Raw genomic sequence first — 27,468 nt, forward strand, 5'->3', positions numbered from 1 at the left:
TGAAAAAAGAAAACAGTGACGAGAGCAGACGCTAAGTGCGAAACAACAGGAAGCGGAAGTTACTTGATCATGTGACTCACTACGGGCTATACACTGATGTTGTTCGACATTTGTTTTAATAACCTATATTTGGCGAGTTGATTTGTATATTTAGTGTAATTTTTGATTGTTTTTTTAAACTGTACGTACAATTAAAAAAAAAGGGGAAGTACCCGCATTTTTTCAGCGCACGTGATTCGTGAGCGTCCAATTACGCACAAGACCACGCCTTTCAAAGCGGGACGACGTTGCGAACTCAATCGCGTCCCGACAGCATCAGTCCACACGTTTAATATTTTAATTTGTTATACAAAGAAAATATTACACGCATACCACATGGATACAGTCGGTCTGGACGACAACTGTTTTGGGTACGAGGTTATTCTCACGGGTGACGACACAGAAACGCCGCGCTGCCCACATGGTAAACAAGAATCCAGACCCAGCTAATCGATCATTAGGTCGAGATATTTTCGGTAACATTTCCATTTCGTTTGCAGGACCCACTTTGTTATTTGAGAAAGTTGGGAAACGGGGCGAGGGTGGAAGGAGGTTTTACTCATGCTCGGCTTGCAGAGACCGGAAAGACTGCAACTTTTTCCAGTGGGAAGACGAAAAAGTAGGCATTTGAAAGAATGTTATTATCGTCATCATTGTTGACTCGTTAATCTATGCCAGCGATGTAAAGTGACAGGCAGACCAATGAAATGCTCTTCCACTAGATGATATAAAATACAATTAACCTGTGTAAGTAAATCTGATGTGATCTCTGCCCTGACTCAATTGTGTATAAAAATGCAAAACACAAGCATACAGTATGTCTAAGGATGTTATTTCATATCTGCTTTATTTGAAGGTGTCAGAGGCCCGTCAGTCGGCGAGGGAGGCGGAGAACACAAGGAGGCAGGCACCATTCAGCCAGCAGCAGTACAGTGCAAGGTAAGAGTAATGGCTATTTTAAGGCTTTAATCCAAATCATGTTCTTAATTTGTGCCAGACGGCCATCAAATGTGACTACGCATCACCCCGGCAGGTTCCAACAGTTTATCTCGCTCCCGCTTGATGAAAAAAAATTCTGTCAAGATTGCCAGCTTCTCCTCCTTGCCGACGAGACGGCCGCGCATGCCACCCATGCTTGCGTCCCCGTGGCCGCTGCCCAGTTGCGGCGGCCCAGCAGGCTGCTGCGTCCTCTGGACAACAAGAAGAGCAACGCGCAATATTTGTTCACAGAGCGTACCACCCACTTCCTGCTGGGTACTCTGGTTGCCTTGCGCTTCAATAAGGTGCTGTGCGTGGGCACGCCCAGGTGAGCCACTTGTACATTGCCAGTAAACCCAACACAGTCTTCCCAAAGCTTTACGCTTAATACCAAGACAAAATAAGCATGTGAGGTGCAGATTTTATTTTTCTCCACTTGGCGTCACCATCCTCATTATGTACACTTGTCGTATCTGTGAATGTGTGTGGCTTTAAAAGGTGGGGCCTATTCGGGAGTCAGCCAACAAGACTGTGCGGTAAAACTATTGGATTTTTTCACTCCCCAGACTCCACGAGCTGATTAAATTGGAATTCCCTGGCGGAAAGCTAAGACCAATGAAGAGCCTTCTGCTGGATATCGACATCAGGTCGGCTCGCACGTATGATCATCGGAAACGTTCGGTCTCACCAGTGTCCTACACATTAATCTCCTATGTCCTTTACGTCTCAGATACGCCCAGTTCTACAGCCAAGATGAGTTCTGCCACTACAACATGTTCAATCATCATTTCTTTGATAATGAGGTAATTAATGATGCCCCCCCCCTACTAACAGACGTTGCAATTTTTGTTCAACTATATCAATGACCGCTTAATAGCAGATATTTTATGCCAAATATGAATCATAGGAATAATTGTGTAACGAATATGCTCATTATTACCTTAGGTCTCGAGGGCAGTGGTCCAGGACTTTCTCAGAGAGTCGAACGGGGAGAAGGTGGTGATGGTGGCCGACCCTCCGTTCGGAGGTCTTGTGAAACCGCTGGCCAACAGCTTCTCTCGTATCTCACAGGCATGGACGGATCAGCAAAGCTCGGGTCAGTGCTTTTTATTCAGCATCCGGAGTATTCTGATGCGGGCAAAGGTGTTTTACTGGTTTTAATTTCTGTTCATGTAGACAGCAGTGATGTCAACATGCCCATGATATGGATCTTCCCGTATTTCTTTGAAGCTCGCATCCTCGACTGCTTCCCTTCTCTTACTATGCTGGACTATCAGGTAAGGGCGGGCATTGTGAGAATGTGCTTTACCACCCTCTTGTGGCGTTTTAGTGACATCATCTTAGTGACAAGCAATTATTTATTTTTTTTTTTAATTCAGTTAGTTTTTAGAGCAACGTTGTTAGTTTTTTTAATGCTTCATTTTAGTTTATTTTTTATACATGTGGAGCATTTATCAAGTGCAAGATTTAAGGGTCACTGAGTATTGTGTAATAAAGTCAACTGCAATCCTCAAACAATTGTTTGACCTTCCTTCTTCTGTATGAATGTATAGTGATATCTAAATAAATATTTCTAAATCAATCCTGACAACTCATGAGTGATATCAATGACCAAAGATGAAAACGAAGGACATTTTCACTGCAATTGTAGTTAGTTCTAGTGAGTCTTATAAATGTAAGGTGTTGTTTCAGTTTTCTTATTTGAAAGCTTTTTTTTTTTTTCATTTTTTTTTTCAATTTTAGTGATTTTTTTTGTTTTCATTAACTTTAACAACCTTGGTCCCAAAGAGTCTCAAAGTGAGTTCAGAAGCTTCATTTTATATTAAAAATACCTGATTTAACAATTCAATACATTATTTTCTATCCATGTTGTGCTTGTGATTTTTTTTTTTTCCCAGCGTAGTCAAATGTTTACAATTTTTCACCGTCGTCATATTCCATTTTAGTGGACTTGGTTGTCCTTGTTTCCCAGGTCGACTATGACAACCATTCCCTGTACAAACACGGGAAGACAGGAAGGAAGCAGTCTCCAGTCCGATTGTTCACCAACATCACTCCCTCGGAAATTGTCCTCCCCGAGGAAGAGGGTTACAGGTCGTCCCATATTCTTCCCCAAAAAATGAAAAAAAAAAAGAGACAACCTCCAGAAAGTTTTTGTGACCGATGAAAACATTTTTTGTTCCTCATTCTGCTAGATTTTGCGCCGTTTGCGAGAGATACGTGTGGTCCCTGAACAAGCACTGTACCAAATGCAACGTCTGCCCATCCAAGGTAAAATGCATCTTTATCTCTTTTGTCACCACTCCAAAAAATGGTCTCTTATCTTGTGTTGTTTTGAGCACACAATCCAAGGTCTGCTGCCTATAAGAGTATGAAGAAAAAGATCAAGGTTGTAATTTGGCGGGAGGGTGCCGTGGGCCAGGGTCGCAAAAAAAAAAAAAAATAATAATTCTTACAAGGAAACCGAGTTTTAATTTTATGAGCGTTACAAGAAAACAAATGGCAACGTTACGATGAATTCCCATAACGGGATAAAAAGTCAGACCTTTTTTTTTTTCTTTAAACATCGCGATATATGCTTTTTATTAGCTTGTGACGATATTCCGTCAAAAATGATGGCAGTTGACTAAAAATTTCTGTTCGATTTTTTATCTTTTCAATTTACAGGATGGACGCCAGTGGAAACATTGTTCCGTTTGTGAGCGATGTGTGAAACCATGTGAGTGCATATTTAGGCTTCATTTTCTTCAGATTTGATTTATAATTTTCAAGTTTATATGCATTTCTTTTTAACCAGAAACGAGTTTGTAATGGCAGCGATTTCTCAGATTTAAAATGTGGCCAAATGTGTCTCTTGACCGCTGAACTTTTCTTTCTCCCCGCCCTTCCCGAAGCATGGCGACACTGTCAATCATGTGGCCGCTGCGCCCTACCGGACCACCCGTGTGACCAAAGCAGAGGCGAGGAAGGTTGCTACAACTGTGCCAGCCCGGGGCACAAACACAAAGCTTGTCCTCGAAAACGCATCAGCAGGCAAGTCCAAATCAAACGCTGCAAAATGTTATGGTGGCTTCAACTTTGGTTTTTAATCCAGAACTCTATTTGTTAAATGCAATTCATTTGTATGTCACCTATATTTTCAAAACATTTTAGTAAAATCATTTAGGATTTATTTTTATTTTTGATATTTTGTAACTGAATTTTTAATTTGTATTCCGCAGTCGTGGGTCCACATCCCAGAGAGGACGCGTCGTCCAGACAAAGCAGAGGAAAGAAAGAAAGAAAGAAAAAGCGTTTGTAGGGAATAAAAAGATGTGAAAAAAAAGTCTCCCTTTTTCACTTGCCACTTTTACGCAAAAATGTTGTCAGCACTAATATTGACCCCCTTGAAAAACTCTGTAGTGATTTAATTTAAAAAAATTTTTTGACGACTTACAGCAAAATTGTGAGGAGACTGCTTGATTGACACGTCAGTCAGACGATGTCATTGAAGTAAGGAGGCAAACATTGTACGGTTATTTTCTGGCTTGCCTTGTCGCTTTTTCTCACATCGTGTCTAAAATGGTGCCCAATGGCCACCTAAATACAAACCCACATTCCTACTCTTGTCTGCTTCAACCTGTGAAAATCTAAATGTGATTATTTGTGATTTTATTGACATCAAATGTGAGCTCATATACGAGAAAAAAAAAAAAAAAAAAACACTATCACGACGAAATTGAAACTATTGCGCTGATCGTCTTTATATTTTATAGGTTGAAGTGGACGAGAAGCAGAGTTGGGCATTCATCAATGCTTTATTACGCCTGTGAGTTAACGTCAATATTTTAGGCCCGCCCAGTCGGTCCGAGTCAGCCAAACGGCGTTGAGAACTGACTAACCGGTACCACAACACATAGCCAAACAAATAAAAAAATAAAACCGTGACGTGTCCCTCGCAGTACAACAGACCCCAACGATATTTGTCCCATTTTGTAATGATTTCACCGATCACCACACTGATTTTTTTCTTATTTATTTGTTATTTTTAATCCATTTTCTTTTATTATTTGGCTGAGTGTCTGCTTGCGCGGCATCTGCGTGCGATGTTGACATTTTGTCCTTGACGTCGATTGTCGCCGGCGAGGGACGGACTGGGTTAGCTTGAAATGCTGACAGGAACTTGGTGACGGACTGATGATTCCCAACTCTACTGAATAGTTAGTTCAGCGTTACAATCTTATGTTATAACGCAACTTTATTATTGTCTAGAAACATTTCGATCTCATTTAAGTACTCTTTAATTCCCACCCACAAAATATCGGTTTTGCACATTTTTTTTTCTAAATATACCATATTGACACAGCAGCTTTAAATGTTTGATATTTTGTATCTGTTTAGTGAAAACCAAGTGAAAGGAAGACTGAATAGTGATGGGAAAAGGAAGCTTCAAATTTGCTTCATGAACCAGTGGTTGTATTTTTGAGTCCTCTAGATGGCACTGTCGGTTTAAATCACGGTTTTAAAAAATGGCAAGTCAGTGTGCTTTCAGGACAATGTTAAATAAAGAGTGCCATCTACAGGAGTCAAAAAAAAAATACTACCACTGGTTCATAAAGCAGATTTGAAGCTTCATTTTACCATCACTAGTGATTAGCGTGCACGTGCGGTATCGCCTGAGTCAGCGCGAGAGGTGTCCAAAAATAGTGATACAGTATTGTCACGTATTGTAATTTCACTTCACATTCCTCCCACACACAGTTGATATATCCACGCAGATTGTTTTGGAAACACTTAAGCCATCAGATTGCAAGTGAACCGGTGGAACTTGCGGAAAACAAAATAAACCGCGTCAGGAATTGGCGGCCAATCGACAGAAGCCAAGCATTGCCATTTTAGGCGTTATGCAAGATTAAGCACGTGGTGGCCAAATGGCGTCAATTAATGTTTTTATATGCTCTGGAAAGTGCTTTGTTACGGCTGCCGTTGTTGTGAAAGCGCTACATAAATAGACATGTATTGTATTGTATAAATACACGTCAAACCACATCTGCATGTGTTTCACTTTTTTTGTTTATTTTTTTAACACGGACGAGTAAAGTTCTTATAAAGTTTCTCATTTCTTTTGTCAGTTTTCTTTAAAGTTTTTATGACAATATTCCCAATTGATTGTTTTAAAATCCAGATTAAGAACAATGCTCTCCCCCCTCCACATCAATTGCACTTTCATTTTCTTTGCTATGCTTTTGAAAGTCTTTGACTCTTCTAAATGCTCATATAATTCTGTTAATTTACATTCTCTTGATAATTTGGGTTGGCCACTTTTTGTTTCTTTGCTTTTGAATGTCTTGAACTGAAACTCGAAATGCTTTGAAATGGGGTACTTTAGGTTGTGTGAAGCACATCGAGTGTGAAGCCTTGTGCATGAAAAATTCCATATAAATAAGGCAGCACCTCGTTGCCTTGATTCTCCTTTTCGCTTGCAAAATTCTGAATTAATTTTCCGTGCAAATTTAGTCTCCAAAATTACGTCATATTAATTTAATTAAAACTAAGTCTTTACTTTAAAAAACTGACAATTTTTGACTTTTTTTTATTGTAGTATTATAACTTATAAAGGTGCAACTTTTTCTCATCATACCAAGAACTGATTCTTCAAAAAATTAACATTAGTAATGATAATAATAATTCTCTCACCATGATTCCGACTTAATTCAGACCTTACAAGAAATACAACTGATCTTAAGAATATTGTCATCGCGTCTGCAATTGGCACGGTCTTATTGCTCGGCAGCAAGTCCAAACCAGACAGCTTGTCATGAGAATAGATTTCGTTCGTTTTCAAAAGCAATCGTTTTCTCCCTTTCATTTTTTTATTGTTGTCACGTGTCTTGTTCAAACCTTTTTCTGGCATGAAGCACGTCAGCAAACAGCCTCATCATCAAAGTGGCATTTTGATTGACAGGCGATCTCAAGGAGTTGTTTTAAATTTTATTGTCAAACAAAAGGCAGGGAGGACCCTAGAATTCAGCGAGCCTAGGTGCTGTCATGTTGAGGGCTGCATATTGTTAGCGGATTAAGATTGAAATTTCTGTAAGATGTCTCATGGCTGCCGCATAACTTAATAAAAGGCTTCCATGTCCGAAAGGTAAGCCACAAAAGGACGACTGGTTCCTGGAATTGTGCGACGGGGCAGGATTTTTCTCAAAAAGGACTCATTTAACTTTCTGCCACTTAGGGTAAGTTGAACCTTCGATGGTTCAATGTGAAAGAACTTCTTACTGTACGTAACATCACTAATGTACAAATGAAATTATAGGTTCGAAAGGAAATACTATGTTATGTTGTATGAAAAAAGGGATAATCATTTGATGGAAACATCTTATATTTGGTTCAAAGTATTATTATTCAAATAAAAAAAAATTAACATTTTGTATTACAAATGATATATACTGTATGTACATAATTGGTTATTTGAGAGGAAAAAAAATAAAAGCTGTTCATGGGTATGTGAAGCCCTCTGAGACTTTCGGTGATTGAAGGCCAAACAAACAAATTTGACTTGACTTGACATTAAACGTAAGGATTTTTGCAGGGATTGTAATAATTTTTTTAGCTGTCTTAACTTTGGCTGAAAATGATTATTATAATTTTTTTTTTAGGAACTTTGAATAATTATTCAAGCAGGCAAGTTTAAAAAAATATATATTTTAAGGTTTGTCTCTGATCAACAATTTTAAAAATTAATTTACCTTTGAACTAGAGTTTTGATAACATTTGGTTTCTTTTTGTATTTTTATTCAAATTAATGAGGACTTTTTAAGACTCTGAGAACATTCATCAGATCTTAGATTATATGTAAATTTCAAGAATCTTTAGAAAAAAATGTAAACTGAATGATTTGGCAGGTGAAAGAGGGGACGCAATGGGTGCTGGGACTATTACAGTCCTTCTGGGTGAGTTAAAAAAAAAAAGAACCATTCAACTCTTGAGTGACAAATAAATGACTTCAGAATTCTAACCGTGATTTTCCAGCCGTAGGGACCATGGTATTTGGCTTTTCTCTTGGCGGATATGATTTGAATAATGGAACAACCGTCGCTGTGCCTCTTGTGTTGACCCTGGAGGAATCTTTTGAGGAACAGTTGAACAATCGCAGCAGTGAACAATACAAACATCTTGAAGCACAAGTGGTGTCAATGGTGTGTATAAGTTTACGATAGAAGAAACTAATTTTCTGAGTTCTTGGTGACTAAAATTTGATTCTTCTGACAGTGCGACTTCATTTACATCAGAGCATTTCGGATTAATTTCATTAACACTGCCTTGATTGGATTGAGGTAATGTTTAACGACTCATTGAATAAGGTGAACTTTTCAATTCTTCAGCATTTTTTTCCCCCATTTTTAAGTTCTCGAATGGGAAACACGCAAGTGGAAGTGGAGCTCATGTTCAAGAATACATCGCAAGAGCCAATCCCGCAAGACGATGACGTTGTAAACATATTGATAGATGTTGTGAACAGTACCAGCAACCCTTTCAAATTGAGGGTTATTCCAGAATCAGTTGCAGTCATTTGTAAGCAAAATATTATTATCTGGCCTTACACCTAAACAGTATTATGACTAACAAGTCTTGTGCGGTTCTTTTGCGATTTCCAGCACTTGAACCATCAACAACTCATGGACCGAAAACAACAACATCATTCATTTCAGTTCCCCCACCAGCTGTGTTTGTTGAAGCCACTTTGATGAAACCTTTTGAGGAAGAATTAAAAAACCCCAGCAGCGAACAATACAAAGAACTTGAAACACAAGTGGTAACAATGGTGCGTACAAGCAATGTTGAAACAATCTGAATTTGGGGATTCTCTCAATTGATCATGTCTTAAGTTTGATTCCTCTTACAGTGTGACTTCATCTTCTTCCAAACGTTTGGTTCCATTTTCTTTGGCACTATTGTCCTTGGATTTCGGTAAGATTTGAAATCAAGGATTTGAGTACGACCATTTAAATGACGCCCATTTCAAATAAATAATTCACTCTTGACATTCAAGGCCAGAAATGGGAAACACGCAAGTCGACGTGGAACTGCAGTTCAACATTTCGGCACCGGCTGGAGCTATCCCTGAACCCGAAGCGGTCACAGAAGTATTGGTGGACGCTGTGACCAGTCCGAACAACACTTTCAACCTCGTTCTTGATCCAGACTCGATTACAGCCACTTGTAAGTAATGCAACATTCTCTCCTTCAGATGTCAACTGATTTCGCTCATACCATGTAGACCACATTCTGCATTACTTTCATATTTAATGGTGTTCCGCAGAGCACAATCTGAAGGCCTCATTGGTTCATGGACTTATTTCTGCTTCATTAATATTTAATTAGGGTAAAACAAAACAATAATGCCATTGTCCAAACCAATATTGATCCATTCCTTAAAATTCCTTTCACCAAAACAGCAAAACTACCGACAACCACCCAAGGACCAACACCCTCTCTTGGCTTAACAACGACTGCTAACGGCTCACCACCAGCAACAACCCAAGCGACTACTGCCATCGTAGTTCCCCCACCAGCTGTGTTTGTTGAAGCCACTTTGATGAAACCTTTTGAGGAAGCATTGAACAATCCCAGCAGCGAACAATACAAAGAACTTGAAACACAAGTGGTAACAATGGTGCGTACAAGCAATGTTGAAACAATCTGAATTTGAGGAATCTCTCAATTGATCATGTTGTCTTAAGTTTGATTCCTCTTACAGTGTGACTTCATCTTTTTCCAAACGTTTGGTTCCATTTTCTTTGGCACTATTGTCCTTGGATTTCGGTAAGATTTGAAAGAAATGACCCGTGTACCACAATTTAAATGACGTCCATTTCAAATAAATAATTCAGTCTTGACATTCAAGGCCAGAAATGGGAAACACGCAAGTCGACGTGGAACTGCAGTTCAACATTTCGGCACCGGCCGGAGCTATCCCTGAACCCGAAGCGGTCACAGAAGTATTGGTGGACGCTGTGACCAGTCCGAACAACACTTTCAACCTCGTTCTTGATCCAGACTCGATTACAGCCACTAGTAAGTAATGCAACATTCTCTCCTTCAGATGTCAACTCAAATCGGTCGTATCATATTGACCACATTCAGCAGTACTTTCATAACTAATGGTGTTCCGCAGAGCACAGTCTCAGCGCCTCATTTGTTCATGGACTTAAGTACAGTAATACCCCGCTACTTCGCGGTTCACCTTTCGCGGCTTCAGTGCTTCGCGGGTCTAAAAAATATTCGGGGGCATTGTAGTTTCGCCGAGAGGCACGAGGGGGCGCTGGAGCAGTTAGACGGCCGGCGTGCGCCGAAGAGGAGAGTGGACGAAGAAGAGCACGTTCCCCCGGACACGATTTGGGGCGATGTTTTGCGCGGTTCGGACCGTACCAGAGCTCCGGAGGAGGCCGGCGTGCGTGGCAGTTAAGCCGAAGAGGAACAACTTCCGCCCGGGCACTAGCGGGGCGACATTTCGCTCCGTGCGAGAGCTCCGGAGGAGACCGGCCGGCGTGCGTGGCAGTTAAGCCGAAGAGGAACACCTTCCGCCCGGGCATGAGGGGAGCGCGAGGCTGTCAGTTATGAATGAATAAATAAATAAATGAAAAATGCCACCTTTCATTTCACAGGGCACACCGGACAGCGTTCCAGCAGGTAAAAGTCGAAGTAAATAAATAAGTACAAAAAGAGGTAATTGAATAAATACAAAAATAATGGCTGGGGAATAAAAAAATAATAAGTTTTAATAATAATTTTTTTTTTTTGTTATAACATGAATTTCACTCTCTCTCTCTCTACCCGTATATATATATATATATATATATATATATATTTTTTTTTTTTAAGCATTTTTGAAGGTGCGCCACTACTTCGCACCTATATATATATATATATATATATATATATATATATATATATAGGTGCGAAGTATATATATAAGTATTTTTTTTTATTTTTTTTTTGAAGGTGCGCCGCTACTTCGCGGATTTTCAGTTTTCGCGGGTGGTCTCGGTCCCCATTAACCGCGATAACCGGGGTATTACTGTATGCTTCATTAATATTTAATAAGGGTAAAACAAAACAATAATGCCATTGTCCAAACCAATATTGATCCATTTCTTAAAATTCCTTTCACCAAAACAGCAAAACAACAGACAACCACCCAAGGACCAACACCTTCTCTTGGTTTAACAACGACTGCTAACGGCTCACCACCAGCAACAACCCAAGCGACTACTGCCATCGTAGTTCCCCCACCAGCTGTGTTTGTTGAAGCCACTTTGATGAAACCTTTTGAGGAAGAATTGAACAATCCCAGCAGCGTACAATACAAAGAACTTGAAACACAAGTGGTAACAATGGTGCGTACAAGCAATGTTGAAACAATCTGAATTTGGGGTTTGTCTCACTTGATCATGAAATCTAAGGTTTGATTCCTCTTACAGTGTGACTTCATCTTCTTCCAAACGTTTGGTTCCATTTTCTTTGGCACTATCGTCCTTGGATTTCGGTAAGATTTGAAATAAATGACCCGTGTACCACAATTTAAATAACACCCATTTAAAATAAATAATTCACTCTTGACATTCAAGGCCAGAATTGGGAAACACGCAAGTCGACGTGGAACTGCAGTTCAACATTTCGGCCCCGGCTGGAGCTATCCCTGAACCCGATGTGGTCACAGAAGTATTGGTGGACGCTGTGACCAGTCCGAACAACACTTTCAACCTCGTTCTTGTTCCAGACTCGATTACAGCCACTAGTAAGTAATGCAAAATTTACTCCTTCAGATGTCAACTGATTTCGGTCATAGCATGTAGACCACATTCAGCAGTACTTTCATAACTAATGGTGTTCCGCAGAGCTCTGGGGGCCACATTGGTTCATAGACTTATCTGCTTTATTAACATTTAATTGGGGCAAAATAAAACAATAAAGCCATTGTCCAAACCAATATTTATCCATTCCTTAAAATTCCTTTCACCAAAACAGCAAAACTACCGACAACCACCCAAGGACCAACACCTTCTCTTGGTTTAACAACGACTGCTAACGGCACACCACCAGCAACGACCCAAGCGACTACTCCCATCGTAGTTCCCCCACCAGCTGTGTTTGTTGAAGCCACTTTGATGAAACCTTTTGAGGAAGCATTGAACAATCCCAGCAGCGAACAATACAAAGAACTTGAAACACAAGTGGTAACAATGGTGCGTACAAGCAATGTTGAAACTATCTGAATTAGGGGATTCTCTCACTTGATCATGAAATCTAAGGTTTGATTCCTCTTACAGTGTGACTTCATCTTTTTCCAAACGTTTGGTTCCATTTTCTTTGGCACTATCGTCCTTGGATTTCGGTAAGATTTGAAATCAAGGACTTGAGTACGACAATTTAAAATAAACTCATTTAAAATAAATAATTCACTCTTGACATTCAAGGCCAGAATTGGGAAACACGCAAGTCGACGTGGAACTGCAGTTCAACATTTCGGCCCCGGCTGGCGCTATCCCTGAACCCGATGTGGTCATAGAAGTATTGGTGGACGCTGTGACTAGTCCGAACAACACTTTCAACCTCGTTCTTGATCCAGACTCGATTACAGCCACTTGTAAGTAATGCAACATTCTCTCCTTCAGATGTCAACTGATTTCGCTCATACCATGTAGACCACATTCTGCATTACTTTCGTATTTAATGGTGTTCCGCAGAGCACAATCTGAAGGCCTCATTGGTTCATGGACTTATTTCTGCTTCATTAATATTTAATTAGGGTAAAACAAAACAATAATGCCATTGTCCAAACCAATATTGATCCATTTCTTAAAATTCCTTTCACCAAAACAGCAAAACAACTGACAACCACCCAAGGACCAACACCTTCTCTTGGCTTAACAACGACTGCTAACGGCACACCACCAGCAACGACCGAAGCGACTACTGCCATCGTAGTTCCCCCACCAGCTGTGTTTGTTGAAGCTACTTTGATGAAACCTTTTGAGGAAGCATTGAACAATCCCAGCAGCACACAATACAAAGAACTTGAAACACAAGTGGTAACAATGGTGCGTACAAGCAATGTTGAAACTATCTGAATTTGGGGATTCTCTCAATTGATCATGAAATCTAAGGTTTGATTCCTCTTACAGTGTGACTTCATCTTCTTCCAAACGTTTGGTTCCATTTTCTTTGGCACTATCGTCCTTGGATTTCGGTAAGATTTGAAATCAAGGACTTGTGAACGACCATTTAAATGACGCCCATTTAAAATAAATAATTCACTCTTGACATTCAAGGCCAGAAATGGGAAACACGCAAGTCGACGTGGAACTGCAGTTCAACATTTCGGCACCTGCTGGAGCTATCCCTGAACCCGAAGCGGTCACAGAAGTATTGGTGGACGCTGTGACCAGTCCGAACAACACTTTCAACCTCGTTCTTGATCCAGACTCGATTACAGCCACTTGTAAGTAATGCAACATTCTCTCCTTCAGATGTCAACTGATTTCGCTAATACCATGTAGACCACATTCTGCATTACTTTCATATTTAATGGTGTTCCGCAGAGCTCAGTCTCAGGGCCTCATTCGTTCATGGACTTGCGTAGGCTTCATTAACATTTAATTGGGGCAAAATAAAACAATAAAGCCATTGTCCAAACCAATATTGATCCATTCCTTTAAATTCCTTTCACCAAAACAGCAAAACTACCGACAACCACCCAAGGACCCACAACTTCTCTTGGTTTAACAACAACTGCTGAAGGCTCCCCACCAGCAACAACCCAAGCGACGACTGCCATCGTAGTTCCCCCACCAGCTGTGTTTGTTGAAGCAACTTTGATGAAACCTTTTGAGGAAGCATTGAACAATCCCAGCAGCGAACAATACAAAGAACTTGAAACACAAGTGGTAACAATGGTGCGTACAAGCAATGTTGAAACAATCTGAATTTGAGGAATCTCTCAATTGATCATGTTGTCTTAAGTTTGATTCCTCTTACAGTGTGACTTCATCTTTTTCCAAACGTTTGGTTCCATTTTCTTTGGCACTATTGTCCTTGGATTTCGGTAAGATTTGAAAGAAATGACCCGTGTACCACGATTTAAATGACGTCCATTTCAAATAAATAATTCAGTCTTGACATTCAAGGCCAGAAATGGGAAACACGCAAGTCGACGTGGAACTGCAGTTCAACATTTCGGCCCCGGCTGGAGCTATCCCTGAACCCGAAGCGGTCACAGAAGTATTGGTGGACGCTGTGACCAGTCCGAACAACACTTTCAACCTCGTTCTTGATCCAGACTCGATTACAGCCACTAGTAAGTAATGCAATATTCTCTCCTTCAGATGTCAACTGATTTCGGTCGTATCATATTGACCACATTCAGCAGTACTTTCAGAACTAGAGGTGTTCCGCAGAGCTCTGGGAGCCACATTGGTTCATAGACTTATCTGCTTTATTAACATTTAATTAGGGTAAAACAAAACAATAAAGCCATTGTCAGAACCAATATTGATCCATTTCTGAAAATTCCTTTCACCAAAACAGCAAAACTACCGACAACCACCCAAGGACCAACACCTTCTCTTGGTTTAACAACGACTGCTAACGGCACACCACCAGCAACGACCGCAGCGACTACTCCCATCGTAGTTCCCCCACCAGCTGTGTTTGTTGAAGCCACTTTGATGAAACCTTTTGAGGAAGAATTGAACAATCCCAGCAGCGTACAATACAAAGAACTTGAAACACAAGTGGTAACAATGGTGCGTACAAGCAATGTTGAAATTATCTGAATTTGGGGATTCTCTAACTTGATCATGAAATCTAAGGTTTGTTTCCTCTTACAGTGTGACTTCATCTTCTTCCAAACGTTTGGTTCCATTTTCTTTGGCACTATCGTCCTTGGATTTCGGTAAGATTTGAAATCAAGGACTTGAGTACGACAATTTAAAATAAACTCATTTCAAATAAATAATGCACTCTTGACATTCAAGGCCAGAAATGGGAAACACGCAAGTAGACGTGGAACTGCAGTTCAACATTTCGGCCCCGGCTGGAGCTATCCCTGAACCCGATGTGGTCACAGAAGTATTGGTGGACGCTGTGACTAGTCCGAACAACACTTTCAACCTCGTTCTTGATCCAGAAACTATTAAAGCCACTTGTAAGTAATGCAAAATTTACTCCTTCAGATGTCAACTGATTTCGGTCATAGCATGTAGACCACATTCAGCAGTACTTTCACAACTAATGGTGTTCCGCAGAGCTCTGGGGGCCACATTGGTTCATAGACTTATTTGCTTTATTAACATTTAATTGGGGCAAAATAAAACAATAAAGCCATTGTCCAAACCAATATTGATCCATTCCTTAAAATTCCTTTCACCAAAACAGCAAAACTACCGACAACCACCCAAGGACCAACACCCTCTCTTGGCTTGACAACAACTGCTAACAGCTCACCACCAGCAACGACCCAAGCAACTACTCCCATCGCAGTTCCCCCACCAGCTGTGTTTGTTGAAGCCACTTTGATGAAACCTTTTGAGGAAGGCTTGAACAATCCCAGCAGCGAACAATACAAAGAACTTGAAACACAAGTGGTAACAATGGTGCGTACAAGCAATGTTGAAACAATCTGAATTTGGGGATTGTCTCAATTGATCATGAAATCTAAGGTTCTATTCCTCTTACAGTGTGACTTCATCTTCTTCCAAACTTTTGGTTCCATTTTCTTTGGCACTATCGTCCTTGGATTTCGGTAAGATTTGAAATCAAGGACTTGTGTACGACAATTTAAATGACGCCCATTTCAAATAAATCATGCACTCTTGACATTCAAGGCCAGAAATGGGAAACACGCAAGTCGACGTGGAACTGCAGTTCAACATTTCGGCACCTGCTGGAGCTATCCCTGAACCCGAAGCGGTCACAGAAGTATTGGTGGACGCTGTGACCAGTCCGAACAATACTTTCAACCTCGTTCTTGATCCAGACTCGATTACAGCCACTAGTAAGTAATGCAATATTCTCTCCTTCAGATGTCAACTGATTTCGGTCGTATCATATTGACCACATTCAGCAGTACTTTCAGAACTAATGGTGTTCCGCAGAGCTCTGGGGGCCACATTGGTTCAGAGACTTATCTGCTTTATTAACATTTAATTGGGGCAAAATAAAACAATAAAAGCGTTGTCCAAACCAATATTGATCCATTTCTGAAAATTCCTTTCACCAAAACAGCAAAACTACCGACAACCACCCAAGGACCAACACCCTCTCTTGGCTTGACAACAACTGCTAACAGCTCACCACCAGCAACGACCCAAGCAACTACTCCCATCGCAGTTCCCCCACCAGCTGTGTTTGTTGAAGCCACTTTGATGAAACCTTTTGAGGAAGGCTTGAACAATCCCAGCAGCGTACAATACAAAGAACTTGAAACACAAGTGGTAACAATGGTGCGTACAAGCAATGTTGAAACAATCTGAATTTGGGGATTCTCTCAATTGATCATGAAATCTAAGGTTTGATTCCTCTTACAGTGTGACTTCATCTTTTTCCAAACGTATGGTTCCATTTTCTTTGGCACTATCGTCCTTGGATTTCGGTAAGATTTGAAAGAAATGACCCGTGTACCACAATTTAAATGACACCCATTTCAAATAAATAATTCACTCTTGACATTCAAGGCCAGAATTGGGAAACACGCAAGTCGACGTGGAACTGCAGTTCAACATTTCGGCCCCGGCTGGAGCTATCCCTGAACCCGAAGCGGTCACAGAAGTATTGGTGGACGCTGTGACCAGTCCGAACAACACTTTCAACCTCGTTCTTGATCCAGACTCGATTACAGCCACTAGTAAGTAATGCAACATTCTCTCCTTCAGATGTCAACTGATTTCGGTCATAGCATGTAGACCACATTCAGCAGTACTTTCATAACTAATGGTGTTCTGCAGAGCTCTGGGGGCCACATTGGTTCATAGACTTATCTGCTTTATTAACATTTAATTGGGGCAAAATAAAACAATAAAGCCATTGTCCAAACCAATATTGATCCATTCCTTAAAATTCCTTTCACCATAACAGCAAAACTACCGACAACCACCCAAGGACCAACACCTTCTCTTGGTTTAACAACGACTGCTAACGGCACACCACCAGCAACGACCGAAGCGACTACTGCCATCGTAGTTCCCCCACCAGCTGTGGTTGTTGAAGCCACTTTGATGAAACCTTTTGAGGAAGCCTTGAACAATCCCAGCAGCGTACAATACAAAGAACTTGAAACACAAGTGGTAACAATGGTGCGTACAAGCAATGTTGAAACTATCTGAATTTGGGGATTCTCTCAATTGATCATGAAATCTAAGGTTTGATTCCTCTTACAGTGTGACTTCATCTTCTTCCAAACGTTTGGTTCCATTTTCTTTGGCACTATTGTCCTTGGATTTCGGTAAGATTTGAAATCAAGGACTTGTGTACGACCATTTAAATAACGCCCATTTCAAATAAATAATGCACTCTTGACATTCAAGGCCAGAAATGGGAAACACGCAAGTCGACGTGGAACTGCAGTTCAACATTTCGGCACCTGCTGGCGCTATCCCTGAACCCGATGTGGTCACAGAAGTATTGGTGGACGCTGTGACTAGTCCGAACAACACTTTCAACCTCGTTCTTGATCCAGACTCGATTACAGCCACTAGTAAGTAATGCAAAATTTACTCCTTCAGATGTCAACTGATTTCGGTCATAGCATGTAGACCACATTCAGCAGTACTTTCACAACTAATGGTGTTCCGCAGAGCTCTGGGGGCCACATTGGTTCAGAGACTTATTTGCTTTATTAACATTTAATTGGGGCAAAATAAAACAATAAAGCCATTGTCCAAACCAATATTGATCCATTCCTTAAAATTCCTTTCACCAAAACAGCAAAACTACCGACAACCACCCAAGGACCCACACCTTCTCTTGGTTTAACAGCAACTGCTAACAGCTCACCACCAGCAACGACCCAAGCAACTACTCCCATCGCAGTTCCCCCACCAGCTGTGTTTGTTGAAGCCACTTTGATGAAACCTTTTGAGGAAGGCTTGAACAATCCCAGCAGCGTACAATACAAAGAACTTGAAACACAAGTGGTAACAATGGTGCGTACAAGCAATGTTGAAACAATCTGAATTTGGGGATTGTCTCAATTGATCATGAAATCTAAGGTTCTATTCCTCTTACAGTGTGACGTCATCTTCTTCCAAACTTTTGGTTCCATTTTCTTTGGCACTATCGTCCTTGGATTTCGGTAAGATTTGAAATCAAGGACTTGTGTACGACAATTTAAATGACGCCCATTTCAAATAAATAATGCACTCTTGACATTCAAGGCCAGAAATGGGAAACACGCAAGTAGACGTGGAACTGCAGTTCAACATTTCGGCACCGGCCGGAGCTATCCCTGAACCCGAAGCGGTCACAGAAGTATTGGTGGACGCTGTGACCAGTCCGAACAATACTTTCAACCTCGTTCTTGATCCAGACTCGATTGCAGCCACTAGTAAGTAATGCAACATTCTCTCCTTCAGATGTCAACTGATTTCGGTCGTATCATATTGACCACATTCAGCAGTACTTTCAGAACTAATGGTGTTCCGCAGAGCACAATCTGAAGGCCTCATTGGTTCATGGACTTATTTCTGCTTCATTAATATTTAATTAGGGTAAAACAAAACAATAATGCCATTGTCCAAACCAATATTGATCCATTTCTTAAAATTCCTTTCACCAAAACAGCAAAACTACCGACAGCCACCCAAGGATCCACAACTTCTCTTGGCTTAACAACAACTGCTGAAGGCTCCCCACCAGCAACAACCCAAGCGACGACTGCCATCGTAGTTCCCCCACCAGCTGTGTTTGTTGAAGCCACTTTGATGAAACCTTTTGAGGAAGCATTGAACAATCCCAGCAGCGAACAATACAAAGAACTTGAAACACAAGTGGTAACAATGGTGCGTACAAGCAATGTTGAAACAATCTGAATTTGGGGTTTGTCTCACTTGATCATGAAATCTAAGGTTTGATTCCTCTTACAGTGTGACTTCATCTTTTTCCAAACGTATGGTTCCATTTTCTTTGGCACTATCGTCCTTGGATTTCGGTAAGATTTGAAAGAAATGACCCGTGTACCACAATTTAAATGACACCCATTTCAAATAAATAATTCACTCTTGACATTCAAGGCCAGAATTGGGAAACACGCAAGTCGACGTGGAACTGCAGTTCAACATTTCGGCCCCGGCTAGAGCTATCCCTGAACCCGAAGCGGTCACAGAAGTATTGGTGGACGCTGTGACCAGTCCGAACAATACTTTCAACCTCGTTCTTGATCCAGACTCGATTACAGCCACTAGTAAGTAATGCAATATTCTCTCCTTCAGATGTCAACTGATTTCGGTCGTAGCATATTGACCACATTCAGCAGTACTTTCAGAACTAATGGTGTTCCGCAGAGCTCTGGGGGCCACATTGGTTCAGAGACTTATCTGCTTTATTAACATTTAATTGGGGCAAAATAAAACAATAAAGCCATTGTCCAAACCAATATTGATCCATTCCTTAAAATTCCTTTCACCAAAACAGCAAAACTACCGACAACCACCCAAGGACCAACACCTTCTCTTGGTTTAACAACGACTGCTAACGGCTCACCACCAGCAACAACCCAAGCGACTACTGCCATCGTAGTTCCCCCACCAGCTGTGTTTGTTGAAGCCACTTTGATGAAACCTTTTGAGGAAGCATTGAACAATCCCAGCAGCGAACAATACAAAGAACTTGAAACACAAGTGGTAACAATGGTGCGTACAAGCAATGTTGAAACTATCTGAATTTGGGGATTCTCTCAATTGATCATGAAATCTAAGGTTTGATTCCTCTTACAGTGTGACTTCATCTTCTTCCAAACGTTTGGTTCCATTTTCTTTGGCACTATTGTCCTTGGATTTCGGTAAGATTTGAAATCAAGGACTTGTGTACGACCATTTAAATGACGCCCATTTCAAATAAATAATGCACTCTTGACATTCAAGGCCAGAATTGGGAAACACGCAAGTCGACGTGGAACTGCAGTTCAACATTTCGGCCCCGGCTGGAGCTATCCCTGAACCCGAAGCGGTCACAGAAGTATTGGTGGACGCTGTGACCAGTCCGAACAACACTTTCAACCTCGTTCTTGATCCAGACTCGATTACAGCCACTAGTAAGTAATGCAACATTCTCTCCTTCAGATGTCAACTGATTTCGCTCATACCATGTAGACCACATTCTGCATTACTTTCATATTTAATGGTGTTCCGCAGAGCACAATCTGAAGGCCTCATTGGTTCATGGACTTATTTCTGCTTCATTAATATTTAATTAGGGTAAAACAAAACAATAATGCCATTGTCCAAACCAATATTGATCCATTTCTTAAAATTCCTTTCACCAAAACAGCAAAACTACCGACAGCCACCCAAGGACCCACAACTTCTCTTGGCTTAACAACAACTGCTGAAGGCTCCCCACCAGCAACAACCCAAGCGACGACTGCCATCGTAGTTCCCCCACCAGCTGTGTTTGTTGAAGCCACTTTGATGAAACCTTTTGAGGAAGCATTGAACAATCCCAGCAGCGAACAATACAAAGAACTTGAAACACAAGTGGTAACAATGGTGCGTACAAGCAATGTTGAAACAATCTGAATTTGGGGATTCTCTCAATTGATCATGAAATCTAAGGTTTGATTCCTCTTACAGTGTGACTTCATCTTCTTCCAAACGTTTGGTTCCATTTTCTTTGGCACTATTGTCCTTGGATTTCGGTAAGATTTGAAATCAAGGACTTGTGTACGACCATTTAAATGACGCCCATTTCAAATAAATAATGCACTCTTGACATTCAAGGCCAGAAATGGGAAACACGCAAGTAGACGTGGAACTGCAGTTCAACATTTCGGCACCGGCCGGAGCTATCCCTGAACCCGATGTGGTCACAGAAGTATTGGTGGACGCTGTGACCAGTCCGAACAACACTTTCAACCTCGTTCTTGATCCAGACTCGATTACAGCCACTAGTAAGTAATGCAACATTCTCTCCTTCAGATGTCAACTGATTTCGGTCGTATCATATTGACCACATTCAGCAGTACTTTCAGAACTAATGGTGTTCCGCAGAGCTCTGGGGGCCACATTGGTTCATAGACTTATCTGCTTTATTAACATTTAATTGGGGCAAAATAAAACAATAAAGCCATTGTCCAAACCAATATTGATCCATTCCTTAAAATTCCTTTCACCAAAACAGCAAAACTACCGACAACCACCCAAGGACCAACACCTTCTCTTGGTTTAACAACGACTGCTAACGGCTCACCACCAGCAACAACCCAAGCGACTACTGCCATTGTAGTTCCCCCACCAGCTGTGTTTGTTGAAGCCACTTTGATGAAACCTTTTGAGGAAGAATTGAACAATCCCAGCAGCGAACAATACAAAGAACTTGAAACACAAGTGGTAACAATGGTGCGTACAAGCAATGTTGAAACAATCTGAATTTGGGGTTTGTCTCACTTGATCATGAAATCTAAGGTTTGATTCCTCTTACAGTGTGACTTCATCTTTTTCCAAACGTATGGTTCCATTTTCTTTGGCACTATCGTCCTTGGATTTCGGTAAGATTTGAAAGAAATGACCCGTGTACCACAATTTAAATGACACCCATTTCAAATAAATAATTCACTCTTGACATTCAAGGCCAGAATTGGGAAACACGCAAGTCGACGTGGAACTGCAGTTCAACATTTCGGCCCCGGCTAGAGCTATCCCTGAACCCGAAGCGGTCACAGAAGTATTGGTGGACGCTGTGACCAGTCCGAACAATACTTTCAACCTCGTTCTTGATCCAGACTCGATTACAGCCACTAGTAAGTAATGCAATATTCTCTCCTTCAGATGTCAACTGATTTCGGTCGTAGCATATTGACCACATTCAGCAGTACTTTCAGAACTAATGGTGTTCCGCAGAGCTCTGGGGGCCACATTGGTTCAGAGACTTATCTGCTTTATTAACATTTAATTGGGGCAAAATAAAACAATAAAGCCATTGTCCAAACCAATATTGATCCATTCCTTAAAATTCCTTTCACCAAAACAGCAAAACTACCGACAACCACCCAAGGACCAACACCTTCTCTTGGTTTAACAACGACTGCTAACGGCTCACCACCAGCAACAACCCAAGCGACTACTGCCATCGTAGTTCCCCCACCAGCTGTGTTTGTTGAAGCCACTTTGATGAAACCTTTTGAGGAAGAATTGAACAATCCCAGCAGCGTACAATACAAAGAACTTGAAACACAAGTGGTAACAATGGTGCGTACAAGCAATGTTGAAACAATCTGAATTTGAGGAATCTCTCAATTGATCATGTTGTCTTAAGTTTGATTCCTCTTACAGTGTGACTTCATCTTTTTCCAAACGTTTGGTTCCATTTTCTTTGGCACTATTGTCCTTGGATTTCGGTAAGATTTGAGATAAATGACCCATGTACCACGATTCAAATGACGCCCATTTCAAATAAATAATGCACTCTTGACATTCAAGGCCAGAAATGGGAAACACGCAAGTCGACGTGGAACTGCAGTTCAATATTTCGGCACCGGCTGGAGCTATCCCTGAACCCGAAGCGGTCACAGAAGTATTGGTCGACGCTGTGACCAGTCCGAACAATACTTTCAACCTCGTTCTTGATCCAGAAACTATTAAAGCCACTTGTAAGTAATGCAATATTCTCTCCTTCAGATGTCAACTCAAATCGGTCGTATCATATTGACCACATTCAGCAGTACTTTCATAACTAATGGTGTTCCGCAGAGCACAGTCTCAGCGCCTCATTTGTTCATGGACTTAAGTACAGTATTACCCCGCTACTTCGCGGTTACCCTTTCGCGGCTTCAGTGCTTCGCGGGTCTAAAAAATATTCGGGGGCATTGTAGTTTCGCCGAGCGGCACGAGGGGGCGCTGGAGCGGTTAGACGGCCGGCGTGCGCCGAAGAGGAGAGTGGACGAAGAAGAGAGTGGACGAAGAAGAGCACGTTCCCCCGGACACGATTTGGGGCGATGTTTTGCGCGGTTCGGACCGTACCAGAGCTCCGGAGGAGGCCGGCGTGCGTGGCAGTTAAGCCGAAGAGGAACAACTTCCGCCCGGGCACTAGCGGGGCGACATTTCGCTCCGTGCGAGAGCTCCGGAGGAGACCGGCCGGCGTGCGTGGCAGTTAAGCCGAAGAGGAACAACTTCCGCCCGGGCACTTGCGGGGCGACATTTCGCTCCGTGCGAGAGCTCCGGAGGAGACCGGCCGCCGTGCGTGGCAGTTAAGCCGAAGAGGAACAACTTCCGCCCGGGAACTCGCGCGGCGACATTTCGTTTCGTTCGAGACCGTGCGAGAGCTCCGGAGGAGTCGGGCCGGCGTGCGTGGTAGTTAAGCCGAAGAGGAACACCTTCCGCCCGGGCATGAGGGGAGCGCGAGGCTGTCAGTTATGAATGAATAAATAAATAAATGAAAAATGCCACCTTTCATTTCACAGAGCACACCGGACGGCGTTCCAGCAGGTAAAAGTCGAAGTGAATAAATAAGTACAAAAAGAGGTAATTGAATAAATACAAAAATAATGGCTGGGGAATAAAAAAATAATAAGTTTTAATAATAATTTTTTTTTTTGTTATAACATGAATTTCACTCTCTCTCTCTCTACCCGTATATATATATATATATATATATATATATATAGGTGCGAAGTATATATATAAGTATTTTATTTTATTTTTTTTATTTATTTATTTATTTTTTGAAGGTGCGCCGCTACTTCGCGGATTTTCAGTTTTCGCGGGTGGTCTCGGTCCCCATTAACCGCGATAACCGGGGTATTACTGTATGCTTTATTAACATTTAATTGGGGCAAAATAAAACAATAAAGCCATTGTCCAAACCAATATTGATCCATTTCTTAAAATTCCTTTCACCAAAACAGCAAAACAACAGACAACCACCCAAGGACCAACACCTTCTCTTGGTTTAACAACGACTGCTAACGGCACACCACCAGCAACGACCGAAGCGACTACTGCCATCGTAGTTCCCCCACCAGCTGTGTTTGTTGAAGCTACTTTGATGAAACCTTTTGAGGAAGCATTGAACAATCCCAGCAGCACACAATACAAAGAACTTGAAACACAAGTGGTAACAATGGTGCGTACAAGCAATGTTGAAACTATCTGAATTTGGGGATTCTCTCAATTGATCATGAAATCTAAGGTTTGATTCCTCTTACAGTGTGACTTCATCTTCTTCCAAACGTTTGGTTCCATTTTCTTTGGCACTATCGTCCTTGGATTTCGGTAAGATTTGAAATAAATGACCCATGTACCACGATTCAAATGACGCCCATTTCAAATAAATAATGCACTCTTGACATTCAAGGCCAGAATTGGGAAACACGCAAGTCGACGTGGAACTGCAGTTCAACATTTCGGCCCCGGCTGGAGCTATCCCTGAACCCGAAGCGGTCACAGAAGTATTGGTCGACGCTGTGACCAGTCCGAACAACACTTTCAACCTCGTTCTTGATCCAGACTCGATTACAGCCACTTGTAAGTAATGCAACATTCTCTCCTTCGGCTGTCAACTGATTTCGGTCATACCATGTAGACCACATTCAGCATTACTTTCACAACTAATGGTGTTCCGCAGAGCTCATTCTCAGGGCCTCATTGGTTCATGGACTTGTGTATTCTTAATTAACATTTAATTGGGGGAAAATAAAACAATAAAAGCGTTGTCCAAACCAATATTGATCCATTCCTTTAAATTCTTTTTACCAAAACAGCAAAACTACCGACAACCACCCAAGGACCCACACCCTCTCTTGGCTTAACAACGACTGCTAACGGCTCACCACCAGCAACAACCCAAGCGACTACTGCCATCGTAGTTCCCCCACCAGCTGTGTTTGTTGAAGCCACTTTGATGAAACCTTTTGAGGAAGCATTGAACAATCCCAGCAGCGAACAATACAAAGAACTTGAAACACAAGTGGTAACAATGGTGCGTACAAGCAATGTTGAAACAATCTGAATTTGGGGATTCTCTCAATTGATCATGAAATCTAAGGTTTGATTCCTCTTACAGTGTGACTTCATCTTCTTCCAAACGTTTGGTTCCATTTTCTTTGGCACTATCGTCCTTGGATTTCGGTAAGATTTGAAATAAATGACCCGTGTACCACAATTTAAATAACACCCATTTAAAATAAATAATTCACTCTTGACATTCAAGGCCAGAATTGGGAAACACGCAAGTCGACGTGGAACTGCAGTTCAACATTTCGGCACCGGCTGGAGCTATCCCTGAACCCGAAGCGGTCACAGAAGTATTGGTGGACGCTGTGACCAGTCCGAACAACACTTTCAACCTCGTTCTTGATCCAGACTCGATTACAGCCACTTGTAAGTAATGCAACATTCTCTCCTTCAGATGTCAACTGATTTCGCTCATACCATGTAGACCACATTCTGCATTACTTTCATATTTAATGGTGTTCCGCAGAGCACAATCTGAAGGCCTCATTGGTTCATGGACTTATTTCTGCTTCATTAATATTTAATTAGGGTAAAACAAAACAATAATGCCATTGTCCAAACCAATATTGATCCATTTCTTAAAATTCCTTTCACCAAAACAGCAAAACTACCGACAACCACCCAAGGACCCACAACTTCTCTTGGCTTAACAACAACTGCTGAAGGCTCCCCACCAGCAACAACCCAAGCGACGACTGCCATCGTAGTTCCCCCACCAGCTGTGTTTGTTGAAGCCACTTTGATGAAACCTTTTGAGGAAGAATTAAAAAACCCCAGCAGCGAACAATACAAAGAACTTGAAACACAAGTGGTAACAATGGTGCGTACAAGCAATGTTGAAACAATCTGAATTTGGGGATTCTCTCAATTGATCATGAAATCTAAGGTTTGATTCCTCTTACAGTGTGACTTCATCTTCTTCCAAACGTTTGGTTCCATTTTCTTTGGCACTATCGTCCTTGGATTTCGGTAAGATTTGAAATAAAGGACTTGTGTACGACCATTTAAATGACGCCCATTTCAAATAAATAATGCACTCTTGACATTCAAGGCCAGAAATGGGAAACACGCAAGTCGACGTGGAACTGCAGTTCAACATTTCGGCACCTGCTGGCGCTATCCCTGAACCCGATGTGGTCACAGAAGTATTGGTGGACGCTGTGACTAGTCCGAACAACACTTTCAACCTCGTTCTTGATCCAGACTCGATTACAGCCACTTGTAAGTAATGCAAAATTTACTCCTTCAGATGTCAACTGATTTCGGTCATAGCATGTAGACCACATTCAGCAGTACTTTCACAACTAATGGTGTTCCGCAGAGCTCTGGGGGCCACATTGGTTCAGAGACTTATTTGCTTTATTAACATTTAATTGGGGCAAAATAAAACAATAAAGCCATTGTCCAAACCAATATTGATCCATTCCTTAAAATTCCTTTCACCAAAACAGCAAAACTACCGACAACCACCCAAGGACCCACACCCTCTCTTGGCTTAACAACGACTGCTAACGGCTCACCACCAGCAACAACCCAAGCGACTACTGCCATCGTAGTTCCCCCACCAGCTGTGTTTGTTGAAGCCACTTTGATGAAACCTTTTGAGGAAGAATTAAAAAACCCCAGCAGCGTACAATACAAAGAACTTGAAACACAAGTGGTAACAATGGTGCGTACAAGCAATGTTGAAACAATCTGAATTTGAGGAATCTCTCAATTGATCATGTTGTCTTAAGTTTGATTCCTCTTACAGTGTGACTTCATCTTTTTCCAAACGTTTGGTTCCATTTTCTTTGGCACTATTGTCCTTGGATTTCGGTAAGATTTGAAAGAAATGACTTGTGTACGACCATTTAAATGACGCCCATTTCAAATAAATAATGCACTCTTGACATTCAAGGCCAGAAATGGGAAACACGCAAGTAGACGTGGAACTGCAGTTCAACATTTCGGCACCGGCTGGAGCTATCCCTGAACCCGATGTGGTCCAAGAAGTATTGGTGGACGCTGTGACTAGTCCGAACAACACTTTCAACCTCATTCTTGATCCAGACTCGATTACAGCCACTTGTAAGTCATGCAATATTCTCTCCTTCAGATTTCAACCGATTTCGGTCGAATCATATTGACCACATTCAGCATCACTTTCACAACTAATGGTGTTCTGCAGAACTCCGTCTCACGGCCTCATTTGTACATCAACCTTCTTCTGCTTGCCTTGAGGGACAATGCACGTTTCCATGAA

At 41.6% G+C, this 27,468-nt stretch overlaps 2 protein-coding genes across 2 annotated transcripts in view; both read left to right on the forward strand.

The window, feature by feature from the left end:
- Positions 1-25: 25 nt before the first annotated feature.
- zcchc4 (zinc finger, CCHC domain containing 4) lies at positions 26-6,130 on the forward strand. Its single transcript, XM_088293999.1, has 13 exons — positions 26-463; positions 540-658; positions 896-978; positions 1,073-1,345; positions 1,584-1,664; positions 1,748-1,820; positions 1,963-2,113; positions 2,194-2,294; positions 2,990-3,111; positions 3,213-3,288; positions 3,685-3,736; positions 3,912-4,050; positions 4,239-6,130. Exons 1-13 carry the CDS (start codon positions 376-378, stop codon positions 4,333-4,335), a joined length of 1,455 nt encoding a protein of 484 aa, XP_088150125.1. The 5' UTR covers positions 26-375; the 3' UTR covers positions 4,336-6,130.
- Positions 6,131-7,921: 1,791 nt separating this feature from the next.
- LOC148338840 (uncharacterized) overlaps positions 7,922-27,468 on the forward strand; it is a 32,023-nt gene continuing 12,476 nt past the window's right edge. Inside the window, exons 1-64 of the mRNA XM_088293508.1 lie at positions 7,922-7,952; positions 8,038-8,198; positions 8,272-8,336; positions 8,408-8,578; positions 8,614-8,824; positions 8,906-8,970; positions 9,053-9,222; positions 9,459-9,676; positions 9,761-9,825; positions 9,908-10,077; positions 11,182-11,399; positions 11,484-11,548; positions 11,631-11,800; positions 12,031-12,248; positions 12,333-12,397; positions 12,480-12,649; positions 12,886-13,103; positions 13,188-13,252; positions 13,335-13,504; positions 13,741-13,958; positions 14,043-14,107; positions 14,190-14,359; positions 14,590-14,807; positions 14,892-14,956; positions 15,039-15,208; positions 15,439-15,656; positions 15,741-15,805; positions 15,888-16,057; positions 16,288-16,505; positions 16,590-16,654; positions 16,737-16,906; positions 17,137-17,354; positions 17,439-17,503; positions 17,586-17,755; positions 17,986-18,203; positions 18,288-18,352; positions 18,435-18,604; positions 18,841-19,058; positions 19,143-19,207; positions 19,290-19,459; positions 19,690-19,907; positions 19,992-20,056; positions 20,139-20,308; positions 20,545-20,762; positions 20,847-20,911; positions 20,994-21,163; positions 21,394-21,611; positions 21,696-21,760; positions 21,843-22,012; positions 22,243-22,460; positions 22,545-22,609; positions 22,692-22,861; positions 24,116-24,333; positions 24,418-24,482; positions 24,565-24,734; positions 24,971-25,188; positions 25,273-25,337; positions 25,420-25,589; positions 25,826-26,043; positions 26,128-26,192; positions 26,275-26,444; positions 26,675-26,892; positions 26,977-27,041; positions 27,124-27,293. Of these exons, the coding sequence (XP_088149634.1) occupies positions 7,922-7,952; positions 8,038-8,198; positions 8,272-8,336; positions 8,408-8,578; positions 8,614-8,824; positions 8,906-8,970; positions 9,053-9,222; positions 9,459-9,676; positions 9,761-9,825; positions 9,908-10,077; positions 11,182-11,399; positions 11,484-11,548; positions 11,631-11,800; positions 12,031-12,248; positions 12,333-12,397; positions 12,480-12,649; positions 12,886-13,103; positions 13,188-13,252; positions 13,335-13,504; positions 13,741-13,958; positions 14,043-14,107; positions 14,190-14,359; positions 14,590-14,807; positions 14,892-14,956; positions 15,039-15,208; positions 15,439-15,656; positions 15,741-15,805; positions 15,888-16,057; positions 16,288-16,505; positions 16,590-16,654; positions 16,737-16,906; positions 17,137-17,354; positions 17,439-17,503; positions 17,586-17,755; positions 17,986-18,203; positions 18,288-18,352; positions 18,435-18,604; positions 18,841-19,058; positions 19,143-19,207; positions 19,290-19,459; positions 19,690-19,907; positions 19,992-20,056; positions 20,139-20,308; positions 20,545-20,762; positions 20,847-20,911; positions 20,994-21,163; positions 21,394-21,611; positions 21,696-21,760; positions 21,843-22,012; positions 22,243-22,460; positions 22,545-22,609; positions 22,692-22,861; positions 24,116-24,333; positions 24,418-24,482; positions 24,565-24,734; positions 24,971-25,188; positions 25,273-25,337; positions 25,420-25,589; positions 25,826-26,043; positions 26,128-26,192; positions 26,275-26,444; positions 26,675-26,892; positions 26,977-27,041; positions 27,124-27,293 (9,481 nt within the window). The remainder of the gene's footprint in view (positions 7,953-8,037; positions 8,199-8,271; positions 8,337-8,407; positions 8,579-8,613; positions 8,825-8,905; positions 8,971-9,052; positions 9,223-9,458; positions 9,677-9,760; positions 9,826-9,907; positions 10,078-11,181; positions 11,400-11,483; positions 11,549-11,630; positions 11,801-12,030; positions 12,249-12,332; positions 12,398-12,479; positions 12,650-12,885; positions 13,104-13,187; positions 13,253-13,334; positions 13,505-13,740; positions 13,959-14,042; positions 14,108-14,189; positions 14,360-14,589; positions 14,808-14,891; positions 14,957-15,038; positions 15,209-15,438; positions 15,657-15,740; positions 15,806-15,887; positions 16,058-16,287; positions 16,506-16,589; positions 16,655-16,736; positions 16,907-17,136; positions 17,355-17,438; positions 17,504-17,585; positions 17,756-17,985; positions 18,204-18,287; positions 18,353-18,434; positions 18,605-18,840; positions 19,059-19,142; positions 19,208-19,289; positions 19,460-19,689; positions 19,908-19,991; positions 20,057-20,138; positions 20,309-20,544; positions 20,763-20,846; positions 20,912-20,993; positions 21,164-21,393; positions 21,612-21,695; positions 21,761-21,842; positions 22,013-22,242; positions 22,461-22,544; positions 22,610-22,691; positions 22,862-24,115; positions 24,334-24,417; positions 24,483-24,564; positions 24,735-24,970; positions 25,189-25,272; positions 25,338-25,419; positions 25,590-25,825; positions 26,044-26,127; positions 26,193-26,274; positions 26,445-26,674; positions 26,893-26,976; positions 27,042-27,123; positions 27,294-27,468) is intronic.

This window comes from Idiotropiscis lumnitzeri, chromosome 4 (assembly GCF_059441095.1).
Source record: "Idiotropiscis lumnitzeri isolate Australia: NSW breed Sydney's pygmy pipehorse chromosome 4, RoL_Ilum_1.0, whole genome shotgun sequence".
Taxonomy (NCBI): domain Eukaryota; kingdom Metazoa; phylum Chordata; class Actinopteri; order Syngnathiformes; family Syngnathidae; genus Idiotropiscis; species Idiotropiscis lumnitzeri.